Source organism: Falco punctatus (assembly GCF_963210335.1).
Source record: "Falco punctatus genome assembly, chromosome: 5".
Classification (NCBI taxonomy): domain Eukaryota; kingdom Metazoa; phylum Chordata; class Aves; order Falconiformes; family Falconidae; genus Falco; species Falco punctatus.
This window is the reverse complement of record NC_137584.1, coordinates 45,666,785-45,682,033: the sequence shown is the minus strand read 5'-3', so window position 1 is coordinate 45,682,033 and position 15,249 is coordinate 45,666,785. Positions and strand designations below refer to the sequence as shown.

The 15,249-nt window shown below is 42.8% G+C and overlaps 1 protein-coding gene across 1 annotated transcript in view; it reads left to right on the top strand.

Annotated features, from left to right (window-relative positions):
• LRP11 (LDL receptor related protein 11) overlaps positions 1–15,249 on the top strand; it is a 67,208-nt gene that overhangs the window by 32,888 nt on the left and 19,071 nt on the right. Inside the window, exon 1 of the mRNA XM_080389653.1 lies at positions 1–15,249. This exon is cut by the window's left edge and continues 32,888 nt beyond it. Within this exon, the coding sequence (XP_080245779.1) occupies positions 14,715–15,249 (535 nt within the window). The 5' untranslated portion in view covers positions 1–14,714.

The following is a 15,249-nucleotide window of genomic DNA, read 5'->3' as shown; positions in this document are numbered from 1 at the left end:
ATTACTCAAGAAAAACATACAAACGGGGTGCATCTTGTTGTGGGCCGCCATGCAAATGTACAGCTGTACACAGTAGGGCTGTGCTGGGGGCAATTAAATTTGTTAAAATCACAGAAGCATCCTGTAAGAGTTGCTAAGCACCTCCAGCAAGCTCTGCTCTTCCCTGCCCCATGGCAGCCCTGCCCATCCCTAATGCAAGGGTGTTCTGGATTAGTTGGAGGCTGCACAGCCCCTGCCTGTCCCCTAAAAACATCAGGATCCCCTGCCACAGGCTCATGCAGGAACCAGGGCTGTGCCTGCCCCTTGGGGGCTGCCTAACCCCCCCTCTGCAGCTCAGGGCCTCTCCCACTGCACACATACACATGCCTGGGGGGCACATGATCCCAGCCACCCATTTAAATAAAACAGCCTCAGATCCTAGTATGCCACTGCCCATCTGGAATACTAAATAAAATCTGCATTTTGGTGGTCTGGGTTGATTTATCCCTATATATGGAAGGGCTTCACCGCTCACCTGCTCCCTATTCTGTCTAAACCGTCATCTACCTCACTGACTTTACCCCTTCTTTACTCACCACCATACAGATTTTCTTCACTAGCTATGGATAGGTAGAACCAGAGAAAACTGCACATTTATTGTTTAAGAAATTCTAAAGAATTTTAAGAAATTTTCTTTTGAAGAGAAATTAAGAAATTTAAGAAAATTTCTTTTTAAGAAATTACCTATGTGCCACTGTATGAGTCAGCTGGCTGGCTGTAGATGCAACCTCCCCTTCCCAAAATCCATCAGCCACAGGGCAGCATGCAGCTTGGCAACACATTTGTGTTGGGATCGTGAGCATGGCTTGGGTTGTCAGGGAGGTGATGTCAGGATAAGGATTCTACAGGATAGATAAGTAGATACAAGGGCACACTGACTGTTTCTTACACACCAGATCGTATCTTGAATCCTATCAAGACTGAGCATCTAAGCAATTGTGAAACTTCCCCAAGCTAGCAGAGCTTTCTGCATATCATTCTCTCCAGAGCTTCAGAGATGTACAGATGCCACCTTCTGATTTTCATTCACTTGTCCAAAACTTGGCATACAAAATGGCCTACCTAAAAGTAAAAGTATTTCTAAAACCTATTTCTTAAGCATAAAGGAAAAATCCCTATTGATTATTGCTCATTACACTCACACCCACTTTATATGTCCTTCCAGTGTAATGCAAATTATGAATCCTGTAATTTCACACTTCCATTTGTAGAAAATTATAAGCAATTTCAACATTATAGTTATAGATGCACACAGTCTGGGTCAGATCTGCAGCTTCATCTCCAGTAGAGATAAAAGTGTTACATGTGCCTATTGTAGCACAGAATCATATGCATACTATGTAACTTCCAGAGGGAGTGGACTGAAAGCAGTGCTTAAGTCAGGAGTTATGAAAAGGTGTCCGAGTGTGATTGTAAAGCTAGAGATTGACAGAAAAAAAAGATTGGAAATTAGTAGAGAACATTATGAATAGCAGAAGCTGCAGGGACTACTACATAATTTGGAAGGCACTTTCTAGGACCTGTTTAATCTTTGTCTATAAAAAGAAAGGGAGCAAGAGCACCTGTTAACCTGGTAACAGGGCATATTACTGTGCTGAAGAAGTGTGAAGCAACAATAACTGAAATTTGTTTGAATTATTCTTTCAGAGCCCACTGAGGAATGAGCAGCCACAGAGGTAATACAGAGTATGGTAAAGATAGTTTACAGCAGAATGTTGCAATTACAGGGCACACAATTATTGTTTAAAATGAAAGGCTTTAAAGTCTATACTTAGAGGTGCTGCACTATGTGCTGCATGACTGCTTGTAAAGTAGATAAGTTGCCTAGTCTACAAATAGCTTGGATGCTCTCCACTCATGTATAATACATAGTTCTGCCTTCATACAGGTTAATTACAATGTCTGAGGGCAGATAGGAAACACTTCTTCTGAAATACCACAGTCGTCTTTTCTCGCTGTCAGGTAGCTTACACCTCAAATACAAACCTGCCTTGTTTTTTAGGAACTCCTTCAGCCAATACTGAAGTCAAAAGTCAGCCTGCTGACAGAGCTGGCTGATAACTTTTTGACTACTGACAGCATCCCAGCTGATGATGGCTACCAAGGGCCTACACTTCTTAACAATAATTCCAGGGTTTTTGTTGTTCTTTAAAGGGACGTGGGAGGGATAGCATAGTTTCTTGTGCATTTGTATCAGACTTAAAGACTGCAAGTTAACAGCTCCGATCCTGAGAAAGAGCGACAGTTTCCACTGTGAGGGTAAAGCCCACCTGTCAATATAATTTTCAGGACAGAGCCTGAGGCTAAAGAATGAACTCTTGCAGCCACCAAGAACCACCTGAAATATTACCATCCTCCACCCATCAAAAAAACCCATTCTTCTTGAGCTTTGCCTTCTATGAAAAAAAATATATACATATAAGTACATTTACATAGATTTATACATGCAAGTATTCGTATTCTCCATTTATATATATGCAAAACAAAAACAAGATCCTATTAAAGGAAAAACAACACCCTATTAAAACAAAGCATTACTCCAAATGTGCAATTTTCCCCAAGAGAGTGATAAGGCTGAGCTGTAGGAGGCAAATAGCAGATCCATCATTTCAGGCTTGTGCTTGAATATTACTGTGAAGAAAGTAAAACGAAAAGCCACCTCAAGCATAATGAAGCACTCATGCTCCACGTGCCAGAACCACCGACCGTGGAAAGAGGACACCCTCATAAGAATGAAAGGTTGGCACAGCTTTTAGCTAGACCTCCAGGCTGACTGCATGCTTCAAGTACCAATGTGCTGGGGTAAGGATTACGAGGTTCTTAACCCCATCCCAAACCTGCAGGTATTTTGCAGCTCCTGAATTGAGGACGAAGGGGACCACAAGATTTTACCCACCAATACAGAGTGCACTTATTTCCCCATCTTCAGTGTACAGAAGGGCAGCTTCTCTGTGTCTGTAAGTAGGTCCTGTACCTGCTCTTCCCCCAGCAAGAACCTGATGGCTTTGTAAATGTCATGTTCACATCCAGCCTTCAAACCCAGCTTTGCTTCAACTCATGCCAACACAACTGCGCTGTGCAGGCAACTGTAATGTTGCCCCAGCTCTCGGAGTGTTTTGGCTGCCTGGCGGACAGGGTGGCTTTGTGTGGAAGTGGTGCTAGGTGGCATCTGGGGGACAACATGCAGGTTTACAGGTAAAAGTTCAGGGTGGGGTGGTGCACATTTGTAGGGGGTGGTTAGGTGCAGAACTGGGGCAACCTGTGTGGGGCAAATGGGTTGGTGCAAAAAAGTGAATTCAGGACACAAAGACTCAAGACCCTTCAAGGGGTCTTCAGCTGCTTTCTTTCAGCTTGACTGAGCTGAGGATGGTCAGGCTTAACTGAAGTCTTCTCAAGCACCTCAACGCACCATGGCAAGCCTGACCCACATCCAGTTCAGGAGAAGGGATGCAGAAAGCTTTGGTCGCAATCTGTAATGTCTCCTAAACAGACTGGGAGTTCCTCTCTCTCTAGAGCAGACCAGGATAAAAGTGCTATGTTGTCCTTCCCCAAATGAATCACAAGATTTGTTTCAGCAGAAGGTATGGCAGATTATCAAATGAAATTACTAAATCCTTATCCCATTATTTTAATATAATCAAAGTTCAGAAGGATGTAGGAACTTTGTCTTAGCTAAACAAGTAGTACAACACCCCTGGAACCTTTGTGAGGAAGGAAGCAAAACACAGCTTTTTCATGACCTTGGTGAGTATGTTAATCTACTCCCTTACCTACCACTGTACTGTATGTAACAACCCTGAAAGTCTCTCTCCTCTTTTTGCATAACCAGAATAAATCAAATAAGGTATTAAAAAAAAATCAGAATTAAACCCAGGTCACATTTAGCTGGGAGAAAGATATGGGTTTGAAAAGAGGTGCAAAGGCGCACAAGCCTGGTGGTCTGGTTGCAAGAGCTGGTCCCAAAGCCCAGGGGAAGGCAGAGGAAAAGAGGCGCAAGGGTTCTGTCCTGTTTGAGAGAGGTGGCATGCGCTGTGGGAGGTGGTGGAAGGGAATGAAGGGTGAAAAGTGAATAAAATGGTGGTGTCCTGCTTGGGAGAGTTGAGGTGATACTGCTGGGTTATGGAAGGAGACAACAGGCAGAAGGGTTTTGTCCTGTTTAAAAGGGACAGAGTGTGCAGCTAGGGAGTGGGGAAGAGCACAACAATTGTGCATTATGTGGATTTGGGGTGTGAGGAATGAAAATTTATTTCTAGTATAAATTAAAGCTACATCTCGAAGTGCAGGGCCAGACTCTTTCAACTGATCAAGCTTACATAGTATCCTGATCTGGAACTGCGATATCCTGGGGGAATAATCGCACCAACTGCACTGAGGATTTCCTTCAAGATATGAAAGGTACCCAGGAATTCACTTAGAGGAAAAGTCATACCCTTAAACTGTTGAACATGGAAGTTGTTTAGGCAGATATTTTCTTCATGCTTATTGTCTAGTAAGTGCAATATCCTGTAACTTGAGTAGGGGGGGAGAAGAAAAAGATAAACAAAAACCCCAGTGTGCTATTTCTTAAATTCTGAAGCTATAGGGTTGTGAGGTATGTTGTGTCTCTGGGTTTGGAAAGACAACCTGGATTAGCATGCCTGGATGGATGTCAAAAGGCCATGAGCTAGCTGGGGCACTGCAGGGTGACAGTTGGGCATCCATTGCAAGGATTTGGTGGGTTTGTTACAGAAGAAAATTATACTGGGTATTTATGCAGGCTACTGCTAAGCTGTTTAAAGCAATACACAGATTAATAAATAATTGAAATAGCTTAAAGGTATAGGAGGATAAATTTATTGTAATCCAGTAACAAATGATGCAAAATATGGCAGGATCCCAAACCCCATCAAGAAAAGGTGTGTGACTAAGTGGTATCTTAACCAAATGCATTGCCAGCCTATGGATAGGTGTGTTACATTCACTGAACAACCTACAGATGCTTAAGCAATACTTAAATGTATAATATGTCTGTCATTCCTTTCTGTGTCAGACCACTGAAGAGACAAAGGGCAAATATCCAGTCTCACAGGAGGCCACAGAAGACCCAGATATCATGGAGTAAAATACCAGATTTTAAAAAGTCTTTACCTTGAGAAGATATTCCATCTCAGGACATACCGAATAGTGAGAAACACTGGGGAAATGATCCTCAGACTTGAAATTTCAACAACAGCTCATGAAGAGTGAGCAAGCAAAGCTGAAATGCCCTATTGATAGCATAGCTGACAAAACAACAGTAAAGTCTTTCCCTCTGTGTCATGCACAGTGTAACTAAAACATGAACTGGCTAATGGAATCATTCTTGAAAAAATATTACATTAGTATTTTCCAGGAGGATGCTCACTTGTAAAAATGGTATTTCTACATTCAAACAAAGGAGAGTTTTTCTGCAGGAACTGAGAGAATTTTCTACAAAGTATAGAAATTACCTTAATATATTTCACCTATTTTCTTCCTGAAAATAGGAGCTGAGTAACAGTTGTAGAAATAAAATGTTATTATAATATAGTTAAAATACTAATTCATGTAAGCATTGTTACATGATTCTCCTCCCCCTCTTATTGGAAAAAGAGAGCATAAACACATTCTTGCCTCCTCTGGATTAAAAAAGTTGCTGGCAGAAATGAAAAAGCTAAGGAATGAGAGATTTTTTTTTAACATCGTTAAACAAAGCACATAAGCTTTACTGAGAGTTGTTCAAAGATAGCAGAAAACCCTATAGCACATACCATTATCACTTTAATCTACCTCTCAAGTAAACTGTCAATCCCACACACTATCCAAACTTTCCATACCATCTGGCAGAAAGTTTATACAGAACCTGAGAAAATTCCTCTGATTCCAGTCCGGATGGACCTAACAGTGTGATTTGTGAGGTTGATCTAACTAAGCAATGCATTTGGATACTTGTCCCACGCATAGCCCCATTTCTTGGCCCTTGGAGAATACATTCAGGTTTTATTGTGAGAATGGGGAATGGAAAACAAAAAGTATGCTTTCAGGAACCTGAACACTTGTAGACTGTATCAGCAGGGAGCGGGAAGGAAGAGGTTGAAGTCTTGGCCCTGCTGGAAGAGATCCAGCAAGATCTTTTCTACAAGAATTACTTTGATTTGAAGAACAAATAAATTCAGTAGTTTTATCGAAATGAGCTGTTGCACTGTATGCATACTTTATAATCCAGCAATAACAATAATAGTCTACAATCAAGCAGTTCTGCAATACCCTCAGTAACACTTCTGGATATCATCTGACTTCCAGTTAGGAGTATGAGTTACAAGCCACACAAATCTCACTCAGAGTTAATTTATTACACTGGTGATATGGTCTCAGGATTAGTCCTCTCCAGCTTTTCTGTAGGTGCTGGAGATGTAAAAATATGGGCAGGTTTTCACCTCCAGCAGTGCCAAGCATATATGCACTACACAATAACCTGACTGTGCAGGGAAAGCCTTTTAAAATGGCTTCATGATACACATCAAATACACTCTTCTTGTGAATTGCACTGCTTCTAATCACAGTTTCCAAATTTCACATATAAATAACTTCTGTACAATATTAGCAACAAAAAACCCACCTGAGTGAAAAGTGTACTGCGTAATGCATAAAACCTGCATTCGTTCACAGCCCCTTATACCGACTGAAGCAATATCTGGTTCAGTAGGAATACAGTATCTTGATCAAATGTATATACAAAAAGTCAGTATTGTTCAAGTCCAAGTATTTTCTTTTTCTCTCTCTAAAAGAAACACAAGAAAGGGCAAACTGGTTTGGTCAAACCATGAATCTGTTGGAATCTTTACCTCCTGCCAGAACAGAGCTTCAGGGGGGTTGCTTCTGAGGGTCTGAAATAAACGTTTTTCCACTGCTAGTTTCCAGATTAGTCCAGATAAAAAGTGCAGAAACACAAAAAAAAATTAGTTATCACAATATTTCCAGGCCACATTTGAAGCAAGAAAAAAAACACCTCTCATTTAAGAAACATTTTTCAAGAATATTACCAGCCAGTTCTGGAAATTCATAATATGCAATAACTCAGATATGTGTTCAAGCTCTGGGGGCTAATTAAATTATAATGCAATCTGAAATGTTGGGGAAAACTGGAAACTTAGCTCCCTGAAAGAAAGTCTATATCATATTTTGGACCTTTTTTAGTTAATGCAACCAGTATATCTTCATTGGATCGTTACCCTGGGTAATCTGTATCTGAGCCCAACCAAAATCCAGACACTTTCCTATCACAATTTAAATACTATGATGGCATTTCTATTGTAGGTGACCGAGACAAAATGACTAGGGTTTTTTTATGCTGATACTCTCTCTTATATTTGCTTAGCCAAGTTTGTCACCTGTGAGGAAACACATGCGTCCTCTGAGACACATATGGGAGAACACAGGGAATAACAGTGGAGGATTATCTGCATTCAAGTCATTTTGCGTTAAGCTTCACTACAAAATGTGTGATTTGCAGCCCAACTTAAAGAAAATCCCACTCTCTCATTTCTCTAAGTTAATTTAACAGCCCTCCTGCTTTGAAGTCTAGAAAGACTTTTTAAATAAGGATAGAAGTAAAATGCTTGGGATAAAATTCATAGAAGACCTAGAGTTAACAGGCCAGTTATGACACCCCACCATTAGCAAGCCAGGAACACTACTGAACCATACCACTGATTCCGGTTGAAGACACTGTGTGTGTGACCTACAGTGCAACAGTGACAGCAGTTCTAACGTGCCAGCAGCCAGAAATACAAGGGAACTGCTACAATTTACAGTCAGGGTGCTTCAAAAAACCCACACAAATGAAAATATAGTAATCACAGGTAAACACAGTCCGCTTAACATGCAAAAGAGGAACTAGATTGTACTGTGAAAAAAACAGACAATAATATTTTTAATTGTATCCTTTAATTATTCAATGTAATGACCTCAGAGTGCTATTAATGTGAATTATTTTTTCTATTGCAGTTCTCCTTTTGTAAATATCTATTAGTATTTTCAATTTGCAAGTAAGAAATGCAGATTATGAATCTGACCCAAAGCCTACTAAAGCCAGAATAAGTCTTTTCTCAGAGCTGGGAGGGTAAGCTATGTGATCTGCTCTGCAAGACAGAGAGACAATCTACTGATCTTGTCTGTACAACTTCAGAATATGAAAAAATGTTGTGCTTCCAGCTATCATGGGTTCATTTTTTATGCCTGCAACAGAAAAATACATCAGGTCCTACTTCTGTGACAAAATAATAGCTAGGCAAACCATAAGCTATCACTTCTATTATTAAAAATTACATGAAGACCTAAGAACAATCTTCGGCTATTTTTGAACATCAAGGCATCAAGATTCCGAATTGCAACAATCCTTTACGTGAATTTTATTGTCTTTCCACCTGATCATGGCTGCATACACTTAAGACAGTAGAAGAATATGAAAGCAGCAATGCAGGCTGCTGACTGAACTGAACCGAACTGCACATTTTCCCCACATGAGCTGATTTATTACACTAGCCAATGCATTCTCAGCGTTAAGAGACAAAGCTTCATCCAAGAAACCGCTTTGGAAAAATCACTGGGAGATCTGTCAGTGTAACACGATGGGTTAAAATTATTCATAATGGTTGCTACTCTCATTTCTATTGTTTAACATCCCCAGGAAAAAATACAGAGAAGTGTCTGGGAAGCAAAAGGAAGTAAATTTGAGTTTACAATGAGTTTCATATTTTGCAATGGAGATTAAAAGGAAGCTTTAAAAAGAGTGGAATGAAGAAGTCTGATGTCTTCCACTGCAGATCAAGCTGTCCAGTCAGCTCATGATTTCTGCTGTTGCCAGTAAGTTAAACAGTATCATCATTAAATTTCTGTTTTCCTGTAGAATCAGTAAAGATGCAAAGGGTCTGCTGCCCTTGTAAACATTCCCAAAGCCCTGTATTTTCTGAAGAATTTGGAAACTGCCAGAAAGAAAGAAGTGCTGAGAAGTTTAGAACTGTTTATTTAAGAGCAACATACAAAATTCCAAGTGTCTAAATGAAGGATTCTGTAGAAAACTGCTCCAAATGACCAACAAATTGGCTTCTCTTTACCCTTTCTGTGAAAACTCACAAGGGGTTGCTAACAGGAAAAGGAGTGTTGGTGGTCACGTCCACTTTATTTGCTAATTCAGCGGCATCTGCAGAGCCTGCTATTATTTTGTAACCTGTTATAAAATCTTGAACATTATTGATCAACATCAAGGCTGCCACCAGCTTCCATTGGCTCACTGTTCATGAGCTTATTACCCAATTGATTTTTATCAACATACCATACAGCAGAAGAACACATGGCTGAGATAGCAATGAGTCATTTTTTCAGCTAGACGTTTTCCTTCTGGGAAGCAATGCTTTGTAGTTTTATGCATATCAAAGCTTCATGTATTTCAAAAAAAACCCAAGCAAAAAGGATTTAGGCTGTCAGTCATATACTTTCAGCCAGTACATGAAATAGTTTTCCACATTTTCAATATGCAGTAGGAATTTTTTTCATTGACTAGTGGACACAGATTATACAAATCTTTGCTTAGCTAACACCTTGGAGCACAAGTTGTTCTACTCCACTACAAATATAGGTAGAATCAGTGTCTTCAAAGGTTATAATATGCTGACTGTAAAAAAAATGCATGGTATTGATGCATCTTCCTTCTCTCAGCCATTCCCCTATTACTGGTGCTGTTTACAAGCAAAATTACTTTTTTCTACTCCTAGAAAACCTGGGCTCTGGCTGTTAAATTAGGTTTTTACTGTTTGTACATCAGTGGTAATTTACATCTACGGAACTGGCTGAAATTCCAGTTACGAATCTACTGCTCTCGTATTGCCTTTCCCAGAGAAGTATTTTAATCTTCCTTTTTTTTTTATAAAATCACAACTGTCCTTCACCTCTCAGACTGCAATTTTACAGCCTTCGTGCCCAAAGAAGCAGCTATTGCACTGACCAGAAGGATGCTGAAGGAGCATTTGGTGGATTCCAAGTCGAAAAGAAATGTGGATTTCCAAGATCCAGCTAAAAAATTGATAACAGTGATACTACTCTGTCAGCAATACTAGGATTTCTTTGCTTAGCCTTATCCTACCTCTCTTTTTTCCATGCTCACATCCATGCATTATTTTGATTTTGATAAAAAATTCAGGTCACCCTAGTACTGCCTCTACCTTAGCATCAATGAGCATGATTATTGTGACCTCTCCTCTCACAATTAATTTCACCTTACACCAAGTAATAAACACAATTAATAAATCCACTTTACAGAAATGGCTCCCCCCTTCTAACCCCTACCTATCCTCATTCTTTACAAGGAGGAGTGGCTTTTAAAGATTTATTTCAGTACCAGAACCTTAGTGCTTTTTCCATCAGAGTATCTGTGCTCATACCATGTGGTGCCTGGCTAATGCTGTGCAGTCAATTATGCAGTATCTGGGCAGAGAAGCAATCACAGCACGTATGAATGTGATGTTAATCACCTGATGTCTCTTTCTTAGCCTAATCCTTACTACTGCTGGTACTGGGAAACGGTCTCTAAAAAAAAATGTCATGCCTTTTTTTTGTTCTCTGTCTCCTTCCCTGTTTTAGGAATATACTTGTTTTGTCTTAGTCACAATTACAGTCAGGCATATCGAAAGGAGGGGATTTTATTAATAATATTTCACTTCATCAGCTAGTAGAGCTCTCACTTTCTGTACATTGATATTTAATAGAATAGTAGAAAGACAAGCACAATTATACACAGTCACACACATTGCGAAGACTGGGCTTGGCTATTTTTCTCTTCTTAAAGAGGGCAAGGAAAACTGTTTACCATAATTCAACTAAAACCATCTCAAGCTGTAACTGGTCATACCTTTTTAACTTGCATCACTGTGGGATATACATATAGTCAATATGATATGAAACATTTTCATGATTACATTACATTCTTCATTTAGGAGTTTGAAAAATGATTCCTCCTGTTGTTTTCATAACACTGGCACCATAGCATTACACGATTTTGCTTGGGAGGGATGGTAAATATTAAAAAATGGCAAAACACAAAAGCTCCATTATATACCTGTAATTCCTTTGCTCCTGCTGCTAACATTTACCATCCTACCCTCTGCAATTTCTGCTGAACATCTTGGCTCTCAGTCTCATGGTCAGAAACCTGAATTTTCAAGCTGCAAAGAAAAGGTTATCACTTCAGCTCAGTTGTGGGCAAATTGCTCCAACTCAGCTGTCAATCAACAGTCCACTCCACCGTCCGAGCTGATTTGTATCTATCATAGGTGTTTACTTGACAGATACTCACAAGCAAGCTAGACCAGAGAAAATGTGTTTAATGACAGCATCATGCTGGTGACACGTTTTCTGCAGATAACATTTGCATTATGTGTTTACTGTTTGCAGAGCATCTGGAAGACATCAAACAAAAAGGAAGATATATTTCTTTCTCTGAGCACATATTCCAACAAAAAAGAAAACATGTGTCCGTAGCAAAGCACTTTAGATGGGGAAGCCTGGATGTAACTTTGCCTTTTCTTCCTGTTCCCTTTCTACTTTCTCCATTTCTTTCCATCCTACTCCATTACCTTTCTGTCCCCTGCTTTCTTTATTCCCATTCTTTTACTTTGGAAAAAAATATATCTAAAGGAAGAGAAAAACAGATGCACTTATATCTTACTCCCATAGTTGCCATGATTTATGAATTTTGAATATGAATAGAGATTGAAACTAATCAACAGATGGTTGGAAACATGAATATGCATGAATTTTGCATCCCTGTATTACTCCACCAGGTATTGTTTAGATGTAAAGAATACACATGTTGTCTAATCACCGCTTTTGGAACAGAAAGCTAGCAGCCTCTTTAACTGTCCTGTGTCTTATACATTTTGGACAACAAACTGTGGTAGATGTATATATCCTTTGAAAAGGGAAAAGGAACTAAAACCTGACAAATATATTTATGAATCCCTAACGACCTTTGCTTGAAAATCAAACCATCAAATTTCTCTTCAATGATAGGCAGGAATAAAATATGTTAAGTATTACTAGAAAGTAATAATTTCTATTTGCAGCTCCACAACCTAAAGAAAATCTAAGGCACTCACAACAATAAATCAGTAAATAAATGAGAAAAAAAGTAGAAGTATAAAGGCAGACCGTAACATCTAGCAGCAGTCTATTTTATATGAGTAATAAGATGCTGCCACCTTCTGAAAAAAGCTCAGCATGACTAGAAATGTTACCTTTCCCACAAGGCCAAGTAACGTGAGATCCACATTCTGACCCAAGAAAATAAGGCAACAAAACAAGTTCTGCTCCAGCATTAATAAATAAAAAAAAATAATCAGCTGTACTTACATGTTCTTGCTCAAGAAGCTAATCTGAGGGTGGCCTCAACAATTCCAAGTACAAATGCAAGCATCTCATCTTTATCCCAGCTCAGGAAAATGCTTTGACATCTACTAACCACCAAACAGGCAAAACTGCCACTGAAGCAAGCCAGCAGGACAGTCACCTCTCTTTAGCCATACCCTTCTTCACCTCTTAAATGCCCACCTGTTTGAGGAAGAGTCTACTCTCCTTGAGGACAGATTCCAACCACAGCTTCCTTGCTGTAAAGTGACAGAAAGTCAACATTTCTTTCAGTGGTTTCTTTGAGAACAATCTGCCCCTCCAGAGGTGTGGTCACCATCGCTGACAGCCCGGGGCCACCTATCTGGTAGAAACGGATACACCAGGGGTGGTGGAATGAGCCACCCTCCACGCCCTGTAAACAGGCCCCTGTTATCAACACTGGCCTTGTGCTGATACAGAACTGGGAGCTTCTGCTCAAGCAGAGGAGTTCCAAATCTTGGGTAACTCTCAAGAAGCAATGACCTGACACGTTAGCTCCCTCTGCCAACTTTAACCTTTACAATGGTAGCATGAGCTTTATTTATGGTTTATTTATGAGTACAGCCGCAAAACGGTAGCAAATCAGTGTCACTACTAGCAAATCAGTGCTTCACAGTCAGTACCTCTGTTGTGAATAGATTGATCACCTTCTCAAATTTTTTCCTAAAAAAATAAAGTTGTGGCATTTTACCCTGATTTTCAAAGCAAATGAGGATTGTATCATCTTACTGTCTAGCTGCTCCATCCTATAACTTTTGAATGCATTGACCAGTTTCAAATAAAATTAATAGGAAACCAAAAGTCTTAAAAATATTATTTCCAAAAGTTTAGAGAACCCCTAGGGCACATAGCCAGAGGAAAGCGATCTCCAACAGCTGCACTGCTAACAGGCCAACCTGCTTCAAAGAATCACTGAACTAGAGCCTCGTGATTTGGGGGAGGAGGAGAAAAAATCATAATCTAAACTATAAGACACACGTGAATTTCCTGGGCAACACCTAAGGGCCCACAATGGCAGAATATCGAAGTAGATTTGTTTTGGAGGCAGTTCTGAGTTCTGCTGGGAACACGGCCTAAAACAAGCAAGAAATATGAAGGAATCAAAAGATGTCTTGAAGCCATATCTAATACACTTTTTTTTCCCACCTATTCAAAACACCCTGCCATAACAATAATTTTTTGATGCAGCTATTAAGATGTTTCCAGTAATTCAAGAAACGTAATTCAAGAGTCTATGCTTCAGGATGCTTGCAGGCATAAAGCAAACAGATATGGAAACACAGAGCTCCCTCTTGACCTCTTACGACACCCTTTGCAGGCAGTGCAAAGCCCATCACCCCTCTATACATTTACTGGCACGTCCATGTTTCCCGATGCTAGTGGGGAGCTCTGAACACGCCACTCCAGTGCTTTGAGGCTCCATCCATCTGCCAAAAAAATGACGAGGCAGCTGTTTTGGGGGTTGCTGGGGGGCAGCTGGGAGGTCGTACTGTTGTTGTGTCACAGAATCAACCTTGATTTCATGATAAACTTACAACAAAAGTTGTGACAGGTGTAAAGCTGATGAGTTTTCATTGGAAGCATTTCCCCAAAACTCATTCAGCCTTTACTTCCAAGCCTTGCACAAGTTCTCCGCCATCTCAGGTGGCCAGGATCCCATCTGGGACTTTTTGCTGAAAACTAAGGAAGTCACAGCTTTGCTCGCTCCGGTTTTGACTGTCGGGCCTTTTTCCTTTAATTTCCGAGCAGAGCGCTAGGCTTGGGATGGAGCCCTCCACCACGCCGGTTTTGTCCGTCGCCGTGTGCTCACACAGCCGCCACCTCCCCCGGTTACCTGCAGGCGTTCCCCCGCCGCGCTTCCCAATAGCCATGCCCGGCGGCTCGCGCGAGCGGCGCGTGCAGGGGGTCCCCCGGCGCCTTTGCCGGGGCGACCCGCTCCGGGCACGTCTCTGGAGAGCCCGCCGGGCTACGGAACCTGGAAGGGCCCGGGCGGAGGGGCCGAGGCGCGCCGGGGCCGGGCGGGGCGGGCCGAGGGCGGGGCCGAGGGCGGGGCCGAGGGCGGCCCCGCCCGGCGGAGCTGTTCAGGGCGGAGGGTGCTGAGCGCCGCCGCGCCGCCTCGCGCAGCCGGGCGGGGCCGGCGCCTCCCCGCGCCGCGCTCGCGGGTGCCGGCGGGGGGAGCCGGTCCCGCCGCTCCCGCCGCCGCCGCGCCCGCCTGCGCGCCGCCGCCGCCTGGGGCTATGGCGGCGCTGGTGCTGGTGCTGCTGGCGGCGCTGGGCGGGCGGGCCGTGCTGCCGGGCGGGCGGTGCGCGGCGCCGCTGGCCGACCTGCGGTCGCAGATCTCGGGCGTGGAGTCGCTGCTGGAGGAGTTTCGCCGGCAGCTGCAGCAGGAGGAGCCGGGACCGCCGGCGGCGGCGGCGGGCGGTGACGGCGGGGAGCAGTGCGGCGGCGGCAGCAGCTTCTCCTCCAGGCCCGACTCCATCATCCGCACCAAGGACTCCATCGCGGCCGGCGCCACCTTCCTGCGTGCCCCCGCCGCCGTGGCGGGCTGGCGGCAGTGCCTGGACGCCTGCTGCGCCGAGCCGCGCTGCACGCTGGCCGTGGTGCAGGGGCCCGGCCGGCCGCGGGGCGCGGCGGCGGCGGAGCTGGGCTGCTATCTCTTCAACTGCACGCACCGCGGCCGCCCCGTCTGCCGCTTCGCCCCGCACCGCGGCTACAACAGCTATAGCCGCCGGCCCGCCGGCTTCGCCCCGCCGCCGCCCGCCGCGCCGCCGG